This window comes from Nanorana parkeri, unplaced genomic scaffold (assembly GCF_000935625.1).
Source record: "Nanorana parkeri isolate BGI_ZX_2015 unplaced genomic scaffold, ASM93562v1 scaffold1230, whole genome shotgun sequence".
NCBI classification, from domain to species: domain Eukaryota; kingdom Metazoa; phylum Chordata; class Amphibia; order Anura; family Dicroglossidae; genus Nanorana; species Nanorana parkeri.
In genome coordinates this window covers 461,094-488,932 of record NW_017307498.1, presented here as the reverse complement: position 1 = coordinate 488,932, position 27,839 = coordinate 461,094, and the positions used below count along the sequence as shown (strand labels likewise).

The 27,839-nt window shown below is 40.8% G+C and overlaps 1 protein-coding gene across 1 annotated transcript; it reads left to right on the top strand.

The window, feature by feature from the left end:
• Positions 1-3,006: 3,006 nt before the first annotated feature.
• On the top strand, positions 3,007-27,268 carry LOC108797127 (ficolin-1-like). Its single transcript, XM_018568700.1, has 8 exons — positions 3,007-3,097; positions 7,497-7,610; positions 8,643-8,696; positions 12,476-12,511; positions 17,470-17,597; positions 19,958-20,087; positions 22,616-22,750; positions 27,015-27,268. The coding sequence occupies exons 1-8, from the start codon at positions 3,013-3,015 to the stop codon at positions 27,263-27,265; spliced, it is 933 nt and encodes a 310-aa protein (XP_018424202.1). The 5' UTR covers positions 3,007-3,012; the 3' UTR covers positions 27,266-27,268.
• The last annotated feature ends 571 nt before the right edge of the window (positions 27,269-27,839 follow it).

Sequence of the window (27,839 nt, the reverse complement as noted above, 5' to 3'; positions counted from 1 at the left end):
TGTTTTTGACCAGAGTAATTAAAAATAATTACCAAGGAAATATTTATATTTTTCTCATTAATGTATATATTTTTTTAAATGTTACTATATGCTGTTTTTGAAATAAATGAATCAGTGCACTTCAGATATGGCTTACACACACACACACACACACACACACACACAGGTTCTTTAATACATATTACAGGTTATTTAAAAGCTGTCCTGAGGGAATTGCTGTTCTGGAATCTCCGTATTGCTATAACTTCAGCATTAGTTCCATTGTCCTGCAATCAGCGTCTACCTCTGGACACAGCTCTACCCTTACTACAGAGACCATGGGACCAGTGCTTAGGCACTGGTCACATTACTTTTGACAAGTGGACAGTGGAAGCCTGGAACAGCAGTTTCTGCAGGACAGGTAAGTATTAAAGAAATATTTTACAGTATATGGCTATAGAGAATCAAGAGGATTGCTTGCTGCTTTATGAAAATGCTGGGTGTGCCTGGCTTGCATACTTCTAAGTCATTGATATGAATTAAGCAAAACAAATCTTGAAAAAGTCCTATCTCTATATTTGTTCCCAGTCAGTGACTCACAAACCGTTGAAGAGAAAGCATCAGTGTGACAGCCAGGCAACCTTCATTTCTAGAAGGTCGTCAGGATGGCCAGGCTTCCTAAATTCATTGTTGTCGTGAAGGTACAAAATACCTCTGGTCATCAATGGACTAATATATCCAGATTCTGTAGAACTATAGGGTCTATAAAGTAGTGTCACACACCTCATAAGCTACAACTATACACAGCACATCATGGTTGACTAAATCACAACAAAATGTGCATTACTTTACAAATCTCTATTTCCAGATACATTATGTAGCGTCCCCCTTTCTTGGTCAGTGCTATCCCAGCACAGGATAATACTACCAGCGGCTCTGAAGGGGTGATCTACAGTAAACTGAACTAACGGGCCTCCCTGTCTTTCCTCTATAAGAAACCTCTGTTATAGATTCACAACACACCAGCACACCTTGAGTTGATTTAAGAAGTTTTACTACACTTTAGATGTTAAACATCAACATCAACAGGTATGCAGTGAGGTTCTTGCTAATGTCAGACACTTCAGGAAATAGATCGAAATCAGCTATACGGAGGACTGACTAATTAATGTACTGACAACAGTTCCATCACACAGAATAAATGTTAGGTCAGAACCTTGTCTCAGTCCCTATGTACCTAGGTACTTAACCAACTGGCCAGTGGTCTAATCTTCGGCTAGCCAACGGTGTGGCCCAATGTAACTGATGTGGAACTCAGTGTTAGGTGTAATCAGTAAGCATAGGCCAAAGGCCACTCGCCTATCCAGGAGGGAACTGCACAACCAGGAGTTTTCACACTGTTAGTAGATGTCTTTCAGGAGAAGATCAGCTCACTTGGCAGAGAAAGGTCTATACAGGTAGGAGAAGACCAGCTCATCCAACGTGGCGTCTGTTATCACGGCCGAATCCTCGTCCACGATCGTGGCACAGCGGTCTCAGAAGTCCCTCTCGATCACTTTGCAGGCTGCCATGATCCTCTCGCCCCCTTTGCCTATTAGCAGGGCAAACAGGGACACAGGATGCAGACACAGCGGCCCTCTGGTTCACAGCAGCCACACATGTGTCCTGCTCTCTCGACCTCCGCCTTGGGAATTAATCCAGATGTCCCCCTGCAGCCAGAGTGCGGTCCCCTCTCCTCTCACAGCATTCTGGGATATGCAGTCCTCGACAGTCAATCCTGCTAGCATCTTCATAGGAAAAAAAAATAATGTCCCAACAGTCTCTTGTTAGCAGATCCCCTGGTCAGCTGGAACATTATGTCTGCCTTAAAGGGGCCAGTTCCATAACAGTGCTTTACTTACATGAGACCCCCTATGTTTGTGAAATTGCAAAAAATCTATACAGTAAAAAAAAAAAGGAACCCCACCCCTTATCACTTACAGGGCTTCTGATTTTACCAAGGCTAGACATTTACATCCAGGTTCTGTGTACAGCAGAAGCACCACCTAGTGGAAAAATCTGATATGGGCCAATTTAGTAATGTACTGTATGAGCACCATTGTTAATTGAGTGGTTAGAATAATAGAAAGGGGATCTGTGATTGTTTGTAGGAGGTCAGTAAGGGGTGGAGGCCTAGGGTATTAGTTCATGATGGAGTCCCAAGGAGACTCCTTTAACTTTAGCTCTAAGGAGCTGGGTGAGATACATGTACATACCTAGTGGTGTCTACACATACTTTTAGATGCTCTTATCATCTTATCGCTGAATCCTTTGGCACTGTAATCTGCAAATTGTGGAGCTCAACCACCTCCTGTATCTTCCCATCAGTGGGAATGACCAACAGGAACATGTGGGAAGTTGGAGGAGATGGGCAAGCTCTCCACACTAACAGAAAGTGCATTTTCATTTCACATCTCTCAGCATCCATCCTGGAAGGGGCATCTAAACGTATAGGCAGGCACCATTCCTTGCACATTAAAGCTGTAAAAAGTTCAATTGAGGGAGAAATTGGTCTTATGGTGACTTTTAAAGGTTTCTCAATGACAACCTGACCATCCAAGCCTACCTTGCTTACAGCCTAAGATGCTAATGCCACCTTGAAAACATTCAAAGAACATGCAGGTATCTAGGAGGACCAGTAAACATTTGCAGTTACACTACCAAACTACTATAAAACCTTCAACATTGCAAGAAACAAGCTTTTCAAGTCCCAAGCCCCCCAGCCCAGCCTCCTTCTTCCCAGTAGCAAGAAAATAACATTTTTCTTATTAGCTGATATAAGCAATAATGACTTTCATTATGTTCTACCCACCAATATGTAAAAAAAAAACAAGATTCACTGTGGTTAGGAAATTGGTGAACGCAACATAACGGCTTTAGAGTGTTGAAATGCAGATTACTACACTCTGGAAAATTGGGCCACCCAACAATCCCTATAAATATACAGAGAAAGCAGTTCACTATGTGGAATAGGTAACTATTTCTAATCCAGCCATGAAGCTACACACCATTCAGAGCTCCATATGTTTGATCCTCTGGATGGTGACCATCCACTGCTCTACTGAAGAGACATGCCCAGGTAACATTTTGAGATAAGATTGGGTTCGTTTTTTGTTAATTACTGTATAAAAAGTATATATTTTTTTCTTTCTTTCCTATGTTAACCTTCTAATCTTCTAGCTCTGCATTCAATATGAATGCTACATCCAAATGCACTGACGTTTACTACCATCTTTACACATAGACTGTATAGCCAAAGAGATGTAATAATGCAATTTATGTATCTATACTTTTTAGTGACATCTATACATGGTCGTCTAATGATATGAACTTTATTATGAAATGCATATACAAATTTTAGAAGATCAGATAAAGTGATGCTTCCATATGATTATCCTTACAGATTCTCCTTAAAGTTTTTTGGGACTGTTGGACTGCCTTTCTTACCCATTCAGCTCTGCTTACACTCTTGCCATATTTCCATTGATCCAATTCAGTGATTACATTTGCTGTATAGTCATGCACCTATACAAAGCTAAGCTGCACATTTAAAGTTTATTCTATTAACCATGCTTAGGATGTTTTAATTATTATTACTGTTGTTGTTATTTAATTTCCAAAAAGTATTACTCTACAGTAGGGTTGGGCAACTCCAGCTGTTATGGAACTACAAGTTCCATGAGGCATTGCAAGACTAACAGTTACAGGCATGACTCCTCGAGGCAGAAGCATGTTGGGATTTGTAGTTAAAGCACAGGTGGAGGGCCGGAGTTGCCCACACCTGATCGACAGGTGCTATCTGAGGAAGTATTTATTTTTAGCCACTTGGGTACCTTAGGCATACATACATAGCCTGCCCTGACCCACACATACATGCCCACCCCCGCACACCCCCTGCCGCTTTTTTGACAGCCATGTATGTACAGCAGCCAGTGGTCAAAAATAGACCTTCTGATCACTGTTTAAAAAAACAATGGGGTCTATTCACGAAGCAGCCGAAGCTGTAGCTTCGGCCGATCCTTCGGCTAGCTTCGGCCCCAGGACTCCTTCGGTTCAGTAGAACCGAAGGGCTGCTGTACGGGCTATTCACCGGTGACGGGCTGGCTTCGGTCACTTGCAGAGAGATCAGCGTCCCTGTTCGGCATCTATAAGACTCTACTAGACCCAAGAGCAGCTAGTAGCCTGCCGGAGGTTCGGCTTAGCCGATCCAGATGTTGGATCGGTTGAGTCGAACTCCTCCTGCACTTCGGGTTGGCCGAACATGCTTAGCATGTTCGGCCGACCCGAAGCCACGTGAAGCCACCCGATGTACGGCTGATTTCAGCCGATATACGGCTGAAATCAGCCGTACCAGCCTGAAATGAATAGCCGAACAGCGTTCGGCACAGTTCGCTTTTGGTCGGTCATTCACTCGGCTGCCTACGGCAGCTTAGTGAATAGACCCCAATGTTTCAGACTTAGGATTCAGAGATACAAAGCAACATTATTGTTACTTGTACTTACTCTATTTCATGCGTCTGCAAATCAAAGGGATGAGCTTTGATCTGCATATGATGTCAGTTAAAACAATGTGACAAGTTGTTTGTTTGTTTTTGTTTTTTTAATTAAATGTGTTCCTATTTAACCCGTTAGTAAACCTAAACAGACTAACAAACTACTTCCCCTCTGTTCCCTTGGTTTTATTTTTTTATTCCTTTTGTTTGCTAAAGGGAAATTTTGTCTTGTTTTTTTGAGCCAATAAAGCATTGCAACCATGACTCACCCTTGCTCCTGCCAACTCTTTCTCCCATCCATGGCCATACCTCGGTACGGACATTTAGGGGGTTACTCACAAAATGGTGAAGAGTTTGGAGAAGGCAGGATAGCTGAACATTCTAGGACTAAATAGCTCACTTGGAAAAATTCTCCAATTCAGCTCACTTTCCAGTTCAGCTATGTTGTCCTAAATTGTTCACTTCTCCTGCCTTCTCCAAACTCTTCACCCTCTTATGAATAACCCTGTTATTAACAGAGAGTGGAACAAGAATGAGTGGACATCACAGCACTTGTATCCCGTTTAGAACTACAACTCCCACTGCTGCGAGGACTTGTAGTCTGTCTTTACAGAGCAAAGATCTGCATATGGTTGAAGCAGCTGTACGATCTGACCATGTTTCATGTTACACTCTGAATATGGGTGTAACAGTAAACAGTCAGAAAAGTAAACTTAACCTTTATTTTATTTTTTTCATTTTTTTAGTGTTGCATTTAAAACAATATGCAAAATTGAAAAAAAAAGCTCTAACTTAATTTGTAAATATATTTGTAGCAGAAACAGAATTGTAGTGTCACTATAAACTGGACACATGATAGAATACAATATATATTTATTGGAACAGTAAACAATGATCAAAACATTGGTCAAAGTAGAATAAAAAATGATTTTATTTATTTATTTTTTGTTACATCTCTTTGTCTATAGATTGTGTAGAAAATAAAATAATTTTTGCAAGACAATCCCACCAAAAATATATATGTATTCCATTGTTATCTTATGGGCTCATTCACACCACATTCAGATCCTCTCCGGACCAGAACAGATTGTTTCCGGACCCAAAGTGCATCCTAATGTATTCCAATGCTTTTTTAAGCCTTTGTTCACACCAGCGCAGTCCGTTCCAGATCAGACCAGAAAAATACTGCTCGTCTCATTTTGTCGGGTCTGGAATTAACTGGAACTGCGGGCAGGTTCACACCATTTTCTGAAACAGATCTGGTCCGAAAAATGGTGTGAACCTGCCCTCAAGACTGACTATGTTATTGCTAAATAAACAGGTCCATGCAGAAATGTAAAAACTGCTCTGGTCCATTGGTGTGTATGGGTGCCAAAGTTGAAGATTTAAATCTTGATTGTTTAAAAGACATTATTATTATCTATTTCTTACTGGTTTTAAAGAAGAATAAAACTTATATTAACACTTGCAGCTGGATAGGTTAACTGATCATTTTCATTTAGGTGCTGAAATAAAAAAAAGTTATAGTCACCCGATCCTCGGAGCCGGCTACACATATATATCAGCTAAGGAACTACAAGTCCAAGCATGCCATCATTGTCCCTGTAACACCCCCACACTCACACATATCACCCAGGGAACGGCAATATCTGGTTGTTGTACAGGGGCAATGAGGGCATGCTGGGACTTGTAGTTTGCAGTCACATAGATAAAGCCATGTAAAAATAAATACTCTAGGCCAGTGCCCTTTCTCTCTTCCCTTATGTCTCTCCAGTACAAAGATAAATCTTGGCATGAGAAGCTGCAAGGCAAGGTAGTGTTTACCATTCATTTACAAAGACATTCTTTATGGCATTGACAGGCTTGTTGTGTTCACAATTCGCTTTGTTTTATAAATACTCTTCACATTACAGTTCTTTATTAGTGTGATTTGTGACACTGAAGGAAGGTCCTTTTGTTGACCAGGGTGATGGTCAGTGAGCGATGCTAAGCAACAATAATTTATCTCTTCTATTTACTCCTAATAGATTTTACAGCCGGGTGTAGATGGCCTAAATTTCAAACAATTAATGCTGAAGCGGCCACAATTGGGGTCATAGATGACCTTTAAGAACCACCCGGTTCAACATAAGCAGATTTAAAAATTGACTGAGCCAAGCCTACAATTATCACTATTCGGCAACACCAGCAGTCACTGTTCGGCAGCACCAGCAGCCATGGGTGCTGCTTACCTTGTGAATGTTAATCTGAAGAGTGCCGTGTTGTGCAGGCATTTAACAAGCTTTAGCAAGCATTTCGTGGGCAATAAATATGTAAGTTTATTTTTGTTCTGAATTGAATTTCTGACAAATTTCTTTCAATTCGGACATTCGCATGCATCTGAATTTCCAGATTCAAATGCATTGGAATTCAAACAAATCCAAAAAATGTTTCCCACATTTCATCTGAATTTCCACCTTTCAAATTCTAATGACTAGTACAGACAAAAATGACCAGTATGGACTAAGAAGACCAGTACGGACTATGATGACCAGCACAGACTAAGATGACCTGTACGGACTAAGATGACCAGTATGGACTAAAATAACCAGTACAGACTAAGATGACTAGTTCATCTTAGTGTATCAATCCAAAATGAAACACATTTTTTGAGCCTTCATATGTCTAGTAGGCAAGTAGGAATGTAGAAGTTAAACATCTGCAGAGCACTGCTGATTAATATGTGGAGCCCATCTTCCACGCATGTGGCTGACATCAATGAAGGCTAAGGGAAATGTGGCTTTGTATTTATTCTTCATCTGAGTGTATGGCAGGTGTCCTTTACATATCCTCTGTGTGCTTAGTGACAACCAAGAGCCACACATGGGGAAGTGTAAAACTCCCTGTGTGTATAACCCCAAATCTCCTTTGCTATGTAGTGTTCATCTGAAAATTGCCTTTGTGAAACTGGATTTATATTTAGGATATATCATTTTGTTATTACAGATGTCAAGCTTGTTGGGGTGGGAGGATCAGAGAAGCTGGCCATTTTACGGGGATGTCCTGGGGCCCCTGGAGCACCAGGACAGCCAGGCCCTGCCGGTTCCACTGGACCTAAAGGTAGTATATCTACGTATTCTATGCCATGTAATAATAAACAGCTTCTGCATTGAACATTTTTTTTTTGTGATTATAATGAGATGAAGGTACCTTAATTTAAATGTCAGCCCCTCCCCCCCTTTCCCCCAAAGTCTCCCTTCATTAGTGGGCCTTGATCCTAAATTTATTTTAGTGCTGGTCAAGCTGGTTGTCACAAATGCTGCTGGCAGGCCATCATCCAGTGTGGCCCTCCCTAATGAAAACATAAAATGTGAATTGTGCCTCTATCTAGATTAGAACACACCAACAATAGGGCTGTGAAAAACTGTGTATTTAGCTATTTGATGGGCATTTAGCTTTAGTGCACTTTGGTGCCCTATGCACTATGGTTTAGCTAAAGAGACACCCTGTCTGATTGTAGCTTCAGACTGAGCCATTGGATAAGAGGATTAATTACTGCTCGTATTAAATTAGTTATGTGTGTGTTTCAGCTTAAGCTACTGATCTCCATAAACGACAGACTTTGTCCAAAGCCCGTGAAGAGGAGCTGGGAGATACACCTGCTTCATGGATAAACGCTTACATACTGTTAATATGCAATATCTAGTATTTACCTAACTAAAAAGAAATAAAGTGTCTTTAATCCTGAGCATATTTTAGAAATGGAATATGTAAAAATCCACTATACCTTCCATTTAAAGGATGGGTGGGCCTTAATCCCCACAGGTCTGTAAGAGTACATACTCCTAGTTGGGTCTTTTGCTTCCAGGGCATGTGTGCTGTGTAGACTCCACTACCAATGAAGAACTGAAATGACTGGAGTCTGTAATATGCATGCCCAGAAGGCACAGAGCCGATTGGGAGGATTTGTAAGAAAATATTGCAATGGAGCAAGGACAGCAATGCACCGTATATGCTGGTACACAACTACTGCAGGAGAGGCTCATGGCCACCTGAGTGCAAAATGAGTGCATTTTCCCTTTAAGAAGTATCTGGCCATTGCAAAGCAGCATGTCGGCTTTCTCTAAAACTATTGTTCAATTATATTTTTAGGTGATCAGGGATCACCAGGAAGTCCTGGGAAGATGGGACCAACAGGGCCAAAAGGTAAGTACTTCATCATATATAAGAGCAGGGGCATGGACTATAGTAGCTAGTCGGGTATTAGCTTCAGTCTAGAAATGGGGGGGCTCAGAGAACTCGATCTAGGACCTCCTTCATATGTTTATATGTGTATTTATTTGTTTAAACATAAAATCATTTCTGGATGTGAAGTGTACATAGTTACATAGTTACATAGTTACATAGTATTTGAGGTTGAATAAAGACATTAGTCCATCAAGTCCAACCTATTAGGATCTCATTCTAGGAGTACCCGTGTACAATAATGTAGAACAGAAAAACCTACTAGTGATCATTCCTACAATCCAGAGAGGAGATATGTGCTATTCAATACTGACCACTTATGTACCAAGTTTATAAATAGATATGCAAAAGGCTTTATTTACAAATATTGCAGGGTGTATATCTACACCAATGGCTGTTAAAACAAAAACCCAAATGGTTATTTTAACAGCCATTGGTGCAAATATGCACCCTGTAAGGGAGTTAGCTTTCCTGGGTGTGTCCCCATTAGTAAAGGGATCGACACCTTAACGGAGACTATAGGGTTAAAGATTAGGGTCCTATTCACATAACAGCAGTGATTTGAAAATGGATCTAATCACGTGACACATACACTGAGATGGTCAGAGAGATAGATATGGATTTCTTATATTACATTGATAGTGTGAATCCGCTGTCAATGACACCCAATGGCACCGATAGTTTATGTATAAATACATAGATGGAAGCTTGGTACAGTAAAACTTATCCGGGAGGTATAAAGATTTGGGTATTATTTTCTTTTTGTATTGCCCATTCTCTATGAGTTGAGGTGGTTGTAGGCAGAGCCTTTCATACCCCTCTGTTTTAAGATGATCAGGAAACAGGAAGCTAGATACCTACAGTATATTCCACAGAGTGGGTGTGATGTTAGAAAGGGGCTGTCCACCATGAGATCCACATTGATTATATTGATGATAGATAGAAGGAAACCATCTTTGGGAATTGAGTACTAACACGCCTTTGAGGAAGTCCGGGGGCAGACGAAACATATCAGGTGACTGTGTGGCGCAGGATAACTGATAGGGCCCCCTGCATGTGCTATACCTTAGGCCCTAAGGTATTGCAAAAGCGCACCCGGGCATTACCAACAATATACTGTAGCTTTCTGATACCCTAAGGATTAGGGTATCAGAAAGCTACAGTATATTGTTGGTAATGCCCGGGTGCGCTTTTGCAATACCAGTTTTTTACAACACAAACGGATCTATACCCACAAGAATTTTCCTGGATGTACATACAGTATACTGGCCGGGAATCAGCGTATTACCAGATGTATGTCAGAGTTCAGGATGGTAATTTGTGGATACTAACCATTTCAGTCAAGGGGGCATGTTCACGTTTATATGGGTGGGATCATTCCATAATATCATCAATTGATATATACTGTAAGTAGACGTGTGCACCAGCAAAAAATTAGTTTAGTTTAGATTCGGATTTTGCATATTTTGTTTTTCAGATTCGGGTCCGCAATTGAATTCGTTGCGGGATTCGGATTCGGACTAAATTCGTTAGCAGTAGTCGTTTTTCGGATTCGGGTCCGCAATTGAATTCGTTTCGGGATTCGGACGAAATTCGTTAGCTGTAGTCCGGTCGAAATTTCAACCGGACTATGCTTTTCATATGAAAAGCATTATGACACCCCGGCTCACGGAATAGCATTCGGGAGTTTCCGAATGCTATGTAGTATTTGACGGCTGAGAATGTCAAATGGGCGGAGCGAGCCATGACGTCACGGCTCGCTTCGCCCATCTGTTGACATTCGGGCTGAATGTCATTTTGCAGCGAGTTTTCGTCGGGTTCGGCGGGATACCGAAAAAACGGTATCAATGCATCCCTTATATATATATATATGTGTGTATATATATATATATATATATATATATACAGTATATACACATATATATATATATATATATATTGTGGCATTGTGAGTAAAAATGTTGGCACCCCAGCATTTCTGTCAGATAATGCACCACTTCGTGCAGAAAATTGTTGCATTTACAGATGTTTAGGCATTCTCATGTTTATTTCTTTTGCTTGTATTGGTATGACACAAAAAAAGTGGAGAAAAAAAAGTCAAATCTGACACATTCCACGCAAAACTCCAAAAATGGACTGGACAAAATTATTGGCACCTTCTCCAAATTGCAAGAAATAACTGCATTCCAAGTTTTTGTGGAAAAGCATGGACAATCTCAAGTCCATCTCCAGAGATCTTAATGTTCCTGTGTCCACTGTGTGGAACATTGTCAAGAAGTTTACAGATCCTGTAATGGCACTGTAGCTAATCTCCCACACACAGGGCCCTGCAGTTAGTTGTCTTGAGTTTTAGATGGAGTTTTTTTTTTTGTTTTTTTTTTACATGTAGATTTACATGTAAAGTCGGTTCATAAGTGGTCAGTATTCAATAAAACTTATCTACCCCCTGGATTGTAGGAATGACACTAGTGAGAATTACAGTTTTTTGTTTCTAAATTATTACCTTTAGTCTCTGACCTGCAGAATGTTATTATGCCAAGACCCATAGCAGCTAGTCAGGTGTCAGCTTCAGTCTGACCTGTATGGAGAAAATGAAGCAAAGCAAACATGGCAACCGCTCAAATCAGTTTATACCTAGGAAATGTAAGGTACACATGGACACGGCAGTTCATAGAACTGATGCAGAGACACACAGGAGGTCTTAAAGAAAATGTCCTTTTTTGCAGTCAAAATTTAAAAAACCCCTCTATATATCTACAAAATATTTCTTACCTTTTAGATAATTCTATGTGGTGGGCCTTTGTATGCTCCTCTCAATTTAAGTAACAGCAAACTGTGTCCTAATAGAAAGACTTAGGACCTGTTCAGTGTTCACACCATCTCATCTGCCAATACTGGGCATTTTTACGAGTACTCATGAAAATGCCCCCATACTAAGTGCCGATACCTGCGCTTTAAATCTTTAAGCACAAGCAGCTGCCCTAAGGTCCCCAGCAAGCGCGGGACACACCTCCAAGGCATACCTGTTCTTAATTTGTTTTTTGCTATATATGCCCTCATAGAAAATCTGTTAGACTAGAGTCAGCCACACTTTGCATATGGTTCTCAGCTAGGCAGCGTAGGATTTTTGGGGTAATAGAGCCATGTAAATAGATTTTGCTTTACCCTTGTGGCCTATCATATTTTTTTTCTTGCTGCCTGTGCCCCCTCTCTGGAAACATTCTGCCTTCTACAATGTTTGTAGACCAGTGCCTAGGGTGAGCGAGCATCACCAAGCATCAAAATGTTCCCCTAAATGGTTTCCCTTTTCTGGCCACTTGTGGCTACATTCAGCATGACAGCTGTGCACAAGATATTTAGAGGAGTCAAAATACCTCTCCTCTCTCCAGTTCACTGGTCTATACCTAGGGTAGCCAAACTCTGGCCCCTTAGCTGTGGTGAAAATACAAAACCCATCATGCCTCTGCCTCTGGGAGTCATGCCTGTGGCTGTCTGAATCTTGCAATGGGGCTTAAAGTTCCACAACAAGAGGGCCGAAGTTTGGCTGTCCCTGCTCTATACAGTTAAAAAGTGGCTCTGTTTCCCCTAAGAATATATTCTACCGTTAATATTTGCTCAAATAATGACATGTTACAAGAGGCAGAGCTTGTGTAAACAGGAGTCATTATTCAGCTGTGACTATGGTGGCATTATGTCTAGATACAGCTCTGCAGTATATAATTACATCTTTCTCTGTCCAGGTGAAAAGGGGGACCCAGGAGTTGTGCTCCAAGGAAGTAAGTAAAACTAAATGTAACTTTTATTTAAATATGTGCTTTATGTTTTTCAGGCTTTGGTCAAAAGTTGTAGGTAAACTTGTAGGTCAACCCTGAGATGGCTCAATTGTTGCATCACGTAGTGATGATATGCAAAAAAACATTGTCAAAATTATAAGCTCAGAAGGAAAATTACTGTTTTCTGAAAAAATAAGACAAAGAGGCACTTTGTAGTTAACTCAAGAGTCATACAAAGCTATCTGTAAAAAATAAATCAAGGCAACTGGACTTGCTGTATTTTTCTTGAAGACCTTTCACTGGTCATCCAACTAGCTTTCTCAATTCAGAAAGACTTGTACAAAAATTATTTCTGAATTGAGAAAGCTGGTCGGATGACCAGCGGAACATCTTCAAGAAAAATACAGCAAGACCAGTTGCCTTGATTTAATTTTTACATATATACCATTACCTGGATAAATGAGAACCTTCACAGATGCTATACAAAGCTGCCTGTGAAAGCCAACTTTTTGTGTTCTTACTGAGCGCTGGAGTTCATTCCCCTCCAAGGTTGGTTTCAACCTAAAAAGTCTGAATCTGATCGCTGGCTATGGGGTAGCTCCAGTTCTTATTACTAGTATGTTGATATATCACAGGCTCTTTGTGTTAAGCTCAAACCCTATATAGAGCTGCCTATAAAATAGCCAGCTAAAAAGCCATCAGTGTAGAGACCAGGGGCGGACTGACCATTCGGTCCGTCGGGCACTGCCCGAGGGCCCGCGGCCTTCAGGGGGCCCTTCACGGGCGCCGCATAAGGTGGGGTCGCTGCCGGCAGATAGATCGCCAGCACCTGAACGTGTGGCACATTAGTGACTGCATTCTGGTCCAGTGTGATTTGCATAAAGTGCCTCATGCACTACTTTTTGCAGATCGCACTGTTTGACATGAATGGAGCCAACATGCCCCCTCCCACCCCAGAATAAGCCTTTGTTTATGCGATCCATTATGTTCATCCCATTAGACTGTGCGATGAACGCTCTGGATAGTGTGAACGGGCCCTGAGTGATAAACACACCTTCATAAGGTTGTTCTGGACACTGTTCTGCCATACCTGCCTGATAGTTACCCTATCAGGCAGGGTGCTCGCAGTGACTGCGGATGGCGCCGCAAATATCAGCAATTGTGTAGAGATGTCACCAGCACACCAAAATCCTTCTTAGGATAAGCAAATGTTAATTTATTGAAGTTCCTTGTCATATAAACAACTGTTGTTTATATGCCAAGAAACTTCAATAAATGAACATTTGCTTATCCTAAGAAGGATTTTGGTGTGCTGGTGACATATCTACATAATCTCTAATCGGGCGGCTGCTCACTCCCAATTAGAGCCTCGGGAGGCCCCAGCGGACGGCCCTCTAACATGCCTGATTAGAGGGCTGTGCCTGCCTGATCTGTGACACAAGAATATTAATACAGGTGGGACTTGTGGGAGGGGCTTGTATATGGGCGGAGCACAAGGGGGCCCCATAACCATGTATTGCCCGGGGGCCCCATGTGTTGTCAGTCCGCCCCTGGTAGAGACATTTTGGGCTGATTTACTAAAGGAGTTGAGAACCATCTCTCAAAAATTGTGTAAATATTCACTTCCATTATTCAAGAGGTGGCTACTTTACAACACACACAGGGACCATGGGGAACAAAAGTAGCCACTCTCCAGAAGGAAGGACAGTGTCAGCACCAATTCAGAGATGATCTACAGCTGAGTGATACACAAATAAGATGCATTTGTTTTAATAGTTAAGGGACTTGAATGTATCTTTAACATTTAACTCCTGAGCTTAGTGTCACTTTAACTACAAATAGCCTGTGATGTATTAAATTACTGTTACTAAGAACTGGAGTCACACCAAAGCTATCAATCAGATTTAGACTTTTAGGACAAGGTTGAATCTATTTGGAGGCTGAGTGGAAGGAATTTCAGTGCTCAATAAGAACACAAAACTGAATATTTGCTGAGCCTATGGAAAAAGATGAAGCTGTGTTCACTGCAATTATCTAATTGTGCAAGGCAAAATCCTGTTTTTTTTTTATTTACCTACCATGTGATTGGGTATTTGCAGAGAACACAGCCTCCTCTGTGAATAGTCTCTACTACTTTAGTAAATCAATTCATTTGGTTAGGCTGATTTACTAAAGGTGCAAGGAATCTTGTGTTAATATTCACTTCAGTTATCCAATCATATAAAAGCAAATTCCTGGTCACTTTGAACACCCAATCATGTGCAGATGTTTTTTTACATGATGGGATAAATAATAGTAAATATTCACACAATTTGAATAAACTGAGTAAAAAATCTCAACTGCTTTAGTAAAATCAGCCCAATTGAGTCAAAAATGTTTCTTCTCAAAGAAAAAAAATTCTAAAAACTTAAAACCCAACTCCAGTTTTAGTGAAACCCCTCCATTTGCACTCTTGCATACTTGATATGTATTTAAAATTGATTATAAATACATATCACGTGGTCTTCTGGCCTGCAAGTGATGCTGTTTTTGGGAAAGGGTTAGAATCTCTGTCCCATTTTATTGCCGTGTCCCAATTGGAGAGATTTTCACTTACTTCCTGTCCTTACGACAACACATCACCAGACCTCTCTGCTATATTCGTCCAGTCTGCTCCTGTCCACCCAGGAGTTTTGGATATCCCTCCCTACCTGTGTGTGTTCTGTGTTTTCCTGTTACATTCTCCATAATAAAAGAAGAAATATAAAATCCAGCAGGAAGAGTGGGAACCCACTTTATAATGGGCACAGCAAGTGTGGAGAACTGGGAGCTCAGCACAGAGATCTCACCAGTACAGTCTCTGAGAGATAGAAGAAACTGGCAGGCAATTTAAATCTATACCATTTATTAAAAACCAAAACATACTATTAGGTGGACTGATCTTTTAGTCATAAAAGAGAAAGTGATGTTACATATGACTGTATTGAACTCATCAAAGAGCAAAATCACACATTTATAGGTAAAATGGTTCATAAAACAGTATTTCAGTTGTCAGAGCTCAACTTTATTCTGGAATGGTGATGTGGCAGTGCTCTTTGAACTTCTTTCCGTCAGTCTTTTCACTGCAGTGTGGAAAGTTCCAAAAATCCTTGAACCCGAGCTGCCATTGTTTGCCATTCATCCTTGGCAGATGGAAATTAGAGAGTGTGTAAAAAACAAAACAATGAGAGCTATGAAGCTTTAAATGCTCAGTGCATACTGCAAGTCAAACACTGAGAGGGGAATTTATCAAAACTGGAACAGATAAAAACTGGAGCAGCTGTACCTGGCAGCCAATCAGCGTCTCTGTTTCATTTTCAAATCTTAACTGAACAAATTGAAGAGAGAAGCTGATTGGTTGCCATGCACAGCTGCTCTGGGTTTTGTCTACTCCAGTTTTGATAAATTCCCCCTTGAAAGCAGTAACGACTCAACATCTAATTCATTCCTAAGTAATAACACCAAATATTGTTGATCCAGGTAATATCTGATTGCCTTTTTTCCCATTGGAGCAAACTGGGCCATCTTAATTTTGCTTCCACTGAATCAACTGGGTTTAGGGTTCTCTATACCAGTGTTTTTCAACCTTTTTTGTGCAAAAGCACACTTTTTTTCATGAAAAAAATCACGAGGCACACCACCATTAGAAAATGTTAAAAAATTTTACCTCTGTGCCTATATTGACTATATATAAAGTAATTCTCTTGAATAGGAATCAAATAAACACAAAAATTATTTTATAATTACTTTATTATGAAATAATAAAGTATTTTATAATTGTTCATATTTCTGTTCAATCCATGACTTAACTTCACACTTCACACAAATACGTTGAAAAACGCTGCTCTATACGAAGGATATTGGTTAATTATTCATTTTATTTCAACTGGTTGAAGTTAATGTGTCTTTTTTCAACTTGACTAAATATGTAACTATGGGGAGCTGTACTCATGGTTGCCTCCTGCAGAGTACGGCTCTCGCCATAGGAATAAATGGTGCCATGGAGCACATGCTCAAGATCAAGAGTAACCGGTAGAGCACATGCTCAAGATCTCAAGATGGAGCACATGCTCAAGATCAAGAGTAACCTTCCTTTCTGAAGCAAGTCCATGCAGCTCCAGCGGGACAGCATAGTGAAGATAGCTGTATAGAAGATGCAGGTAAGTATTTCTCTACGCGGCAGCACTCAGGGGGGTTAAAGCATTTCTTAATGGACAACTTTATTAAAAGTCCTTTAAATCAATGGGATAAAAAAGAGAAAGGGATTAAGGACAAAGTAAGAGACCAACTGCTGCAGAAACTCAGTGACAGGTTTTGCAGCCAAGTTCAAGAGAAGGAGTTTGTTCAGGAAGAATTTCCCATACTAAGTTGTTTTTGATAGCCACCCATGGATTCAAACCCCCCTTGGAAGTTTGGATGTGAATAGGGATGAAGGAAGCAGGGAGAGATAGAAGGGAAATTGCACAGGGTCAGGAAGTGCACTCCTACTAAGAGAGCTCACAGATACATAGGTTTACATCACAAAGCGAATGTACCAGGATAAGAATCCTTATTCTTTATAAATGACAGTTGTTTTAAGCTGAGTCCAATGAGATGTGAAAACTACAATGAAATGGTTGAAAATGAAGATTCTTATCCTTGCGTTAAAGCTTTATAGCCTAAAGTTAGGTTGAAAAAAGTCACATGTTCATCAAGTTTTGCATCCTTAGAACTCTAAGCCTACTGCAGATCCAGAGAAAGGCAAAACAACCCTTACCTATGAAAAGGAGCCTAGAGCTTCACTTACCTATAAAACAAAATGTTTTGTCTATAAGTCCTGAACAATATATATATTTCATTCCTCTTAAAATGATATTTCCTACCAAAATGTAGACTTCTTGGCATTCAGCAGTTTTTAATTTTTTTTGAGAACATTCTACAACTTCATTATTCATTTTCCCCAGCTGGCCAAAACTGCAAGCAGTTGCTGGATCAGGGTCAGTCACTCAGCGGATGGTACACAGTTCACCCGCTAGATGGGATCCCTCTTATGGTATTTTGCGATATGGAAAGTGATGGAGGAGGATGGACGGTAAGTAACGCTTTTAGGGGATCTTTCCATTTTATGCCACATATAACTTGGGTTCACTATTCTGTGTAAAGTAGGGCTTCCTTATGACTTGAGAAACACACTTGGGTGAACACATATGGGAATATAAAAGGGTCTATCTACCAAATCTAAAAACAAGACATAAAAGTACTTTGCTGTAAAGATGGTGACATTACATTGATAATGCAAAACAAGGCATTCAGACACTACTTTCCACGCTGTTATTACTAAATTAGTTTTCCTGGCTTAGATTTGATGTTCAGTAAATTCATTAATGGATTTTCAGACCAGTTAGTGCTGTAGGATTCGAGTGAGACAAGTTGAGCAGGTAAGTCAATGTTCCAGATTCCAGCTCTCTGAGCCCTACAAGTGTATACAAAATGTTTTCTTTAGATTCCCCAGGCTGTATGTATCTCTACATTTAATCTACGTAAAAGGTGATCTCATTGTCTATAGCTGAACTTTACCTAAATCACACAAATGTCTTTTATGTGCCTGTCCTGCCTATAAGTGTCTAAAGTCTTTTTTTCGAGTTTTGGGTAGAAAAGGGAATGCTTAGAACCTCTGCCAGGTTTTTATCACTGCTTCTGTCCACAAAGGGGAGATTCACCCCTCTATTTGACCTGGTGACAATTGTCCCTGAATCAGTAAGTTATTTAGAATATTTCTCTTTAAATCCTGTCCCAGAGACATAACATGAAGTAAGGGTGGGTCATTACGGTCCTTCAGTAGGTGTCCACTTTCAACTCATTTCCAGTTCTAGTGAAAAACCTAAGCAGCAAGGGTGCCACACAAATAATAGAAATGCTGTTTTATTAAAAAATGAGTACAGCACCAACACATTCGGGGGGTTAGAAACTCCCTCTTTATCAGGGCTACAACAAAAGTATAAAAAAGATATACTGTATATACAAAATGTTAAATCCATATTGTAAAATATGAAGCACAGAAAAGCTTGTTTTAAAAGGCATTCCATGTTGTGAAATTACCATATAGAAAGTAATTCTTATAACACACGATTACATTATTCTTAAAAAAGGATTTCATGTCATGATAAAAAAAAGTAAGATCATAAGACATCCATAATTGTAGAGCTATAGCGATCATGTTTACATAAGGAGTGACATCAAACAAGACAGAAAAGTTTAAAACTGATCAGTTTTGAAACAATATAAGCGGGTTTACCATATATACAACAATGAACTGTTTTTAGCTTTATGTCTAATTCTTAAAATAATATCAATATTTGTTATTAGTCATATTTATATAATATTAAAAATGACTAATTGGGAATTACAAACAAATTACATGACACAATAGCTACCCTTTGTTCCAAGCCTGCTTCAAGCACAATCATTCCTCCAGACCATCTCCTGGACCCTTTTCTTCTTCTGGCTATCTATCTGTTCTTCCAGTCCTTATCATTATAGCTGAAATACACAGGAAAACCTTAACTGAAACTTCCCCTTTATCCAATTAACTCTGGGTAACCTCATAAAACATATTTTCTTTCAAGTGGCTGTTCTCAATGTCCTAAAGTAACTCTAAACACAGGAGTTAAATCTTAAAAAATACATTCAAATATCTTACTATTGAAAAATGTATCTTATTTGTGTATCACTCAGCTGTAGATCATCAAATCATCTCTCAATTGGTGTTGACACTGTCCATCCTTCTGGAGGGGGGCTACTTTTGTTCCCCATGGTCCCTGTGTGTGTTGTAAAGTCCAAGCTCACTCCTTTGATGGACTACAATCTCACATTTATTTTATTAATTTGATTTCCATAATCAGCTGCTTCTAGAAGGTAATAATTTGAAACAGGTTTCCTGTTTACTCAAGGATTGACCACTGCATCAACATAGAGGTGGTATGTGCTCCAAGAACGGTACTTTTTCAAATGGAATTTCTTTTAGGTCTTTTCATGCTAAATACTCGGACTCTTGAATAGAAGAACGACTGCTACTAACTCCAATAAACTGGCATCACCGGCTCTATATATTTTACCAACATAAAAAATACCATTATATACATATATATTTTACACAAACATATTTTTGATAATATTTTGTCCATACCCAGGAGACATGAATGGACAGTAAATGTATCGTTCACAAACAAATCCCATCTACATGAGCCCACAAAATGTCTTAAAGAAGAATGGTCTTTTACCCAAATCGAGCAGTCCCTTTCTCCCTTTAATTTTGAAACCAGTCCAAGAAACATGAGGGAAGACATGATTGGTTGCAACAATCAATCGCTTTTTATGAGAACTTTTATGTTATGGTTACACCATTACACAACCTGGACTGCCTTGGTCTAGTCACATGTGCCTCTCTTCTAGGTGTTCCAGAGGAGGATGGATGGGTCAGTAGATTTCTTCAGAGACTGGAATGACTACAAAAAAGGATTTGGGAATCAGAACAGTGAATTCTGGTTGGGGAACGATAACATTCAGCGCCTCACATCCACAGGTAGGGAGACAGACAGACAGAACAATTGCTTATTTCACAATACTATATTTTTCCGTGTATAAGACTATACTTTTTCTTTAAAATATTTACCTAAAAATGGAGGAGCGTCTTATACACGGGGGGCCGAGAGGAGAACCGCGGTTGCAAAACTGCCGATACCTCTGCAAACTAGTCTCATAAGTGAAACTTCCGATTGCAGAGACAAGCTAACAGGTTTCCTCCAATCATGAGCCTTATGTACCCGACGTCAGCTGATGCTGCGGAGAGCGTGTAGCCAGTGCCCAGATGCAACAGAGGGCGGTAATGTCGGAGCATTCTGAGCCCATAAAAATGTCAGAAAAAAAAAAATACCGGTACCAGTAAGCAGCTGTCTTACTCTGCAAAATGTAAACTGGATGTAATCAATTATGCAAAAGAGCATGGAAAATATTGATTTCTGAATTTTGGGTAAGAAAAGTGGGGGGCGTCCTATACATGGGGTCGTCTTATAGATGGAAAAATACGGTAAATTGGGGTGCAACTATTGACAGGTTGGAACATAAACAGATTTACACATCTGCAGTCAGAAATGTTTTCAGCCACCATTCATGACTTCGCCAGTGACCATAGTTACATAGTATTTGAGGTTTAATAAAGACATTAGTCCATCAAGTCCAACCTATTAGGATCTCATTCTAGGAGTACCCGTACCCCTGTATATTACGGTCCCTTAAGAAATCGTCCAAAAGTTTCTTGAACAATTCCACATTATTTGCTGAAATCACCACCTGTGGCAGTGAGTTCCAGACCCTAATGACCTGGAAATTCTCCATACCTGGCCCAGAGACTGCGGCTAATCTGATCACTGTCATACATATTTGATAAATGTCAAATAATGGCAGCACACCTGTAACAGTTCACATATAGTAATATCTCCTTAAAAATTTGTGTTTTCAACAAGTGTTCCTAATATTGACTCTACTTGTGCAAATCACTGTCACCACATGGACTGCAACTCACTGCATCTCACTGACCATCCACTACAAGTTAGTCATATCTCACTTGTGTTATCTTCCAATTACCCGAGATCTCTTAAAGCGACGCTAAAAACAGGAGATAAATCTTAAAACTGCATTCAAGTACCTTAACCATTAACAAAATATATTTTATTTTTCACTTGGTCGTAGATCCTCAAATCGTCTATGAATTGGTGCTTACACTGTCCTTCCTTATGGAGGGGGGCTACTTTTGTTCCCCATGGTCCCCGTGTGTTGTAAATTAGTCACTGCTCCAAGCTCACTCCCGTGATGGTCTACAATCTCACATTTAGTATACTGATTTGTATTGAATCTGCAGTCTATCACAGGACCAAGCTTGGAGTGGTGGCCACTTTACAAAACACACACAGAGATTATGGTAAACAAAAGTAGCCAACCACCAGAAGGAAGGACAGTGTCAGCACCAATTCAGAGATGATTTGAGGATCTACAGCCGAGTGCTACACAAATAAGATACATTTTTGTTAATAGTTAAGGTACTTGAATGTAGTTTTATAATTTAACTCTTTGGTTTAGTGTCCCATTAAGAAGGTAAGTATTATCAATAGTACCCAAGGCTGTTATTTCTTATGAATCAGATTTGATATCATATATTATCTCCAGCAGTATTATTCAAAAGGTAAGTAAGAAAGAAGAAGCTTCCATTAGTGCAGACATTAGTGAAATAACAGGATCCGTGCTATGGAAAAAAATCAACTCTCTATTGGCTGCTGTGCTAAAAAGTGTGTGTACCACCTTAAAAGTGTATAAGAAAGTGCATTGCACTTCAATAGCTTCAAAACTATGAAGCAAACACCCAAGTCCATATAAGTTTTGTTACACTATATGGACTTGGGTGATTGCTTCATAGTATAAGGACTTGTTAATTTAACACTTGACTTCCCTCACTGGAATGTTTTTGGGTTTATTCACATTGGATATAATATTTTATTTTTGGATCTTTGCACTAGTTGTTTGAACACAACCTTTCCACATATGCTAAGCGATGTTATAGCACATTTGTTGATTCATTATCACTACTGTTTTATGTGATTTCATATGATTTCTATGATAATTTGGAAGGAATATGCTGATAGTAGCAGAAATCTGTGTGAAAGAGAGATGAGCTCATCGCTGCACTGCTCCTCCTTTCACTGTCCAGTCACAGGCTGAGGCGGGGCCAGAATAGCCTGGGCTCAGAGAAAGTGGAACAAATTATTCTGACATTACGCTGAGGACATCTTGTAGTAGGAAAAAGTACTTAGGGTGGAAAATCTCTGAAATGAAGGTGAATATTGTAGTCTTTTCTTTTTTTTTTTTGCTATGTTATCTGTACATTAGCTATTTATTTTTATCTTGTTATTTTTGGCTGGAGTTCAACTTTAAAGTATTAACTTGTATAATTTGTAAATATGTGCTGAATCATGGGCGGACAGTAAAATCTAGTGTTGCTTTTCACCTAGCTTGCATTTTCACTGACTTAATTTCATCTTTTTTCTTCTGTCATTTTAGGACATTTTCAGTTACGAATCGACCTTGTTGATTTCGAAAACAGAAAATTTGATGCTGTGTATAACAATTTCCGCATTGATGGGGAGAACACCAATTACACTCTAAGCGATATCAGTTACAGTGGAGGAACTCTGAGTAAGAACATATGGTCTGGTGTTGTAAAAGAAATTAGCACCTCAGTTAAAATGTTTCTGTTTTATACAGAGGGGGGAAAGGATTAGAAGCTCTGTTTAGTTTTTATAACTTTCTGTGCAGGGCCGAATTAACATAGAGACTACTAGAGTGCCAGTTCCAGGCCCACCACTGAAAATAGGCCCAGCTCACATTGGTATGCACGACAGCAATCCAGGCCAACCAGGCTGAATACAATTAGGCAGAGGCACCAGCAGCTCCCTAATTAGGCATGTAAGGTGGCTGCTCACTGGGGCCTGGCGGGGCCACAGCGAGGAGCAAGCAGCCACCTAATTAGAAAACCACCTCTGTTGCTTCCCGTCTGATAGCTCCAGGACCACCACTGAAAATAGCCCCAGCTTGTCTTGGTATGCCCGATGGCAATCCAGGCTGGCTGGGCTGGACACAATAAGGCAGAGGTGCCGGTAGCTCTCTAATCGGGCATATTAGGTGGACGTTAATTGGCGATTCGCAGGGCCCTTGTGAGGAGCGAGTGGCCGCTTAATTAGAGAGCTGCAGTGGTATGTTTCTTCAGCCGGTGTGATGTCCGCCCCGCCCCTGCCCCCTGTTCTGTGCTGCACTGAGTTTGAAGTAGCCGAGGCCGATGTGTGTCCGTAGCTGTGATCCCTCTCATGAGCAGTGTGTGAAGAAGCTCATAGTAAGTCCTCCCGCCCGTTCTGTGGATATGGAATGATAGTTTGTGTCAGAGCACTCATGTGTGTTTGTACAGTATGTCAGTATGCTGCTCTACAGTGTTACATAGCATTCATATATCGTGTATATACAAATATACTAGATAAAATACACATACATTTACTATAAAAGATTTAAACACTATGAAACACCATTTCCTTAGCTTAATGACCACACAAATGCTGAATGTATCCCGCATACAGTGCAATTACCCACACTGCGATGTGTATTAACGCAAAACCCTGCGTTCCACTAACTTGGCATTGCATACATTATTTTTTCAATATTGCAACACACCACTGCACAACCCTCCCGAGACCGTGTGCAGCCCTCCCGAGACCGTGTGCAGCCCCCCTGAGACCACGTGCCGCCCCTCTGAGACCGTGCAGCCCTTCCGAGACCACGTGCCGCCCCTCTGAGACCGTGCAGCCCTTCCGAGACCACGTGCAACACCCCTGATACACTCTGCTGTAGACATCAGACCAGCAACACAGAGTATCTAGCTTCATGTTATTGTGCATTGCTGTATAATGTATTGCTGGGATTAGTAGTCCTCTTTATGCTGATGGAATTATTCTGCATTGCTGTATAATGTATTGCTGGGATTAGTAGTCCTCTATATTTGGTGGTATTCTGCATTGTTTTATTATGTATTGCTGGGATTTGTAGTCCCTATAAAGCTTGCAGTCAGTGGCAGAACTACCAGGGGTGCAGCATTTGCAGCTGTGACTGGGCCCTGGTGTTCCGTCATTGTGCTAAAATCATTAATCTGTATTGCTTTAGAAAATTTGTCACATGACAGTACAACGTATTGGTATTTGGTATTGGCAAGTGCTTCATGAAAAGCATCGATACTCAGTATCTGTGCATCCCTACTTCCATCCATGACAGTACGATGGCAGATGAGACTTGTAGTTCCTTTTTCCTGTGGATGGATGAAGCAGCTGTGTGGGCAGAGCTTAAAAAAACCCAGCAGCCTGCAGGGAGAAATACCCCGTGATTCAGGTAAGGTGGAGGCTTGCAATCTGGCCATGTTTCATGTTACACTCTCATGGGTGTAATATAAAACATGGTCAGAAAGATGAACTTAACGTGTGATCTGCTCCTAGCGAGGAAATGCCTCCAGGTTTTGGCGTAGACTGAGCAATGTGGTCAGGGCTGGTGCTGGTGTAAGGCTGCATTGGGCCCCGGGAAGGGGGGGCGCAAAAATGCCCCTTCGCCTGTGTAGACAAAAATCCTTGCACCGGCCCTGCACAATAACATTCAAAATTATACTAGTTTGCTTACAAACTATGATCTCATATAGGGCTCTCTCTTAATAAAGTGCATGTAAAACCAATCAGGGAACCGATCATTTCCTCTGCACTCTGACTCCTGCTGAATGTTATCAGTTAGCATTGTCCCCAGCTACATCTATAGACTACAGAGCCTCTCTACCTAAGGGTCCCCACACACCTTCCGATTATCGTACGAGAATCGCGGGAAATCCCGCGATCGTACGATGATCGTAAGGTGTGTGGAAGCCGTGCGACCTCTACTACTGTAAGGTCGCACGACTTTAAACTTACGGACATGTTTGAAAACCCGCCGAGCATCGTACGATGTTCGGCGGGTTTGTGGCATGTCCATACGATAACAGCCGCACGGGCCGGTGTGCGCAAGCGCACACTGCCCGTTCGGCATTGCGGTCATCGGAAGCCCGCCCCTCAGGGGGCGTGGCTTGCGATCATCGCAAGTACGATCTGAATATGCAACATAGGCAGATCGTACGTTTTTTTTAAGTACCTTACAACCATCGCAAGACAAAAGTCTTGCGATGGTTGTAAGGTGTGTGCCCAGCCTAAGACATGGAGATAAGAGGGGCTAGCGTTTCTGTAGTCCTAACATATTTCCTTTCTTAAGGTGAAAATGCTGCCCCTTCACTGATACAGTAGAATGAGTAAGCAGTCCAAGAAGTAAGTAGACGCACGCAAGAGTAAAAAGCCAAAATCTGTGTTTATTGACAGATCTGATGAACACAGACCACCTGAGCTCCTCCTTCTGACATGCTCCACTTATAATAAGCTTACTTGTACAGTAGGAGCTATCAGGTAAGGGACTCTCTTTGAACTCACAACAACAAAGGCAAAAATGAAGACAAGAGGTGTCAAAACTTGTGATCAATGTAATATCCAAAATCCCCCCTATTGACACAGGACAGAAAACCTATCTCCCTGGGTAGGTGTGCCTATCTGTTCTATAACTTGTATCTTTAGAGACATAGTGTCCCTATTATGTGACTCAGTGAAATGCTTGGCCAGATTTGTTCTTTTATTCAATTTCACATCTCATAGACATTCCCTTGGTCACAAACCCTCTAGTTGTACACCCTACATACTGAATGTTACAAGAACCCAAAACCTGATATCAAAATTAACCATGCATCTTGATCCCCCGCATCTACGCATTTCGCGGTTTTATAGGGATAGTTCACACCATCTTCACTGGGTTCCGGCCCGATTCTGGCCGGAACACACTGGATCGCACTGCGGCCTGCTCACTTTGTTGTGGGGCCAGAAGGGGCGTGGCAGTCCATTGATCTCAGTAGCACTGTAGCCACGCCCTTTGGCCGCAATGCAACCGGCCACACAGGAACGCATAGCACATCAATGCCTGCAGTCCAGTCAGAAAAAATGCTGCAAGTACAATTTTTTCTGACGCACTTTGATGTGCGACGCGTTCACGTGCGGTCGACCTCATTGCGGCCGGAGGGAATGGCTACAGTGCCATTCACTTCAATGCTCAGGCACACCCCCTTCCACCCCACAACAAAGTGAGCTGGCCGCAATGCCATCCAGTGCGTTCCATCCATAATCGGGCTGGAACGCCCTGTGTCTGGTGTGAAGGGGCCCTAAAGATATAGGCTTGATGTTAACATATTATCAAGAGTAGGTGTCTTCCCAGGAACAAACTTTAGCCTTTTCTTTCAATATCTCTCTATAATTAAGATCTCTAAACAAAATAGGTATATAATGATTTATGATCTTTGTATTCTATTTAAATTCAATATTATACTTTGTTGAGAAGATAATTTGATGGCAGAAGTCAACACACATATTTGTAATTTTGTTTTTAATTTAGTCAAATCTCTATTATTTCAGTCTTTAAGGTTGTTATATCTGAACAACTGCAAAAAGGAAGAAAAATATGTGCCTTTCCCTCGTGTAATATTGTATAATAAAGAGATTTTTATTTTATAAAAGCATCCATATACTCACACAGATGCTTGAATTTATGCGCATCTATAAACCACATCAGTAAACTTTCACATTATGAAAGCCAGAAGCAAACAGTGACAAGAGACCTAATTTACATGCAGCTGCTCGGACTTGCAGACTGTTTTGACTAAACGCACTTTGGGGGCACACCCCCTTCAGAGCCAGACAGTCTCTGAATTCCTGCGTCCCTCAATGGACGAGAAAGAAATGATAATTTTGTTCTTTGGTTTCGATATACTTTAACTGATAAATATGTTATTGTCACCTTCCCATTACAGGTGATTCATTTTCCCAGCACAAACAACATGCATTCTCAACCAAAGATCGCGATAATGATGAAGCAGGCCACAATTGTGCCAATTCTTACCGAGGAGGATGGTGGTACACGAGTTGTCATAATTCTAACCTAAACGGACTTTATTTAAGCGGCAACCACACCAGCTATGCCAATGGCATAAATTGGTATTCTGGACATGGGTTTCACTATTCCTACAAAGTCGCTGAAATGAAGATTCGTCCGCTGGCTTAAGGAAATTAAAGACCAACGTTAAAGACCATCTCTGGAATTTAAAAAGGCACATGAAGAGACCAAAATACCTTAACCCTCATTCTGGCAGGCTCCGGCCTTCTCCTCTTCTACCTGACACTCAGGGCTGTGGGTGGTCCCCTCGGGCGGCAGTGCAGACACACACAGGCAGTCATCTCAGTGATGCGGTGCCTGGTAAAAGTGCATGCTCATTGTCACTGAGTAAAGATCTCTGCTTTGCTGTAGTGGTTGAGCAGGGAGCTGTGATTTTTATCAGGCTCAGTGTTACTGAGCTGCATTGAGGATGTCCAAGGAGTGTCCTCTGGTATAAACATCCAGCCCACTATGCTTTCTTCAGTGCCATCTCAATTGGCCTCACTGACTGCACATTTCTGCCTGCAACCTTTACCGATTTACCCATTAATAATATTAGCAGAACCACTTTTTCATTTCTCTGTTATCAAACCTGTACAATTAAGGAACAGTTGGTTCTTTAACAAATATTTGGTTGGAATGTATTAGTTATATGAAGTGGCTTTCTATAAAAAAAAAAAAAAAAAAAGAATGAAATAAACCC

Coding starts and splice junctions, on each gene's coding strand:
- LOC108797127 (XM_018568700.1), top strand. CDS start 3,013: ATGAAGCTACACACCATTCAGAGCTCCATATGTTTGATCCTCTGGATG. Junction 3,098..7,496: donor TACTGAAGAGACATGCCCAG/GTAACATTTTGA, acceptor TTGTTATTACAG/ATGTCAAGCTTGTTGGGGTG. Junction 7,611..8,642: donor CGGTTCCACTGGACCTAAAG/GTAGTATATCTA, acceptor TTATATTTTTAG/GTGATCAGGGATCACCAGGA.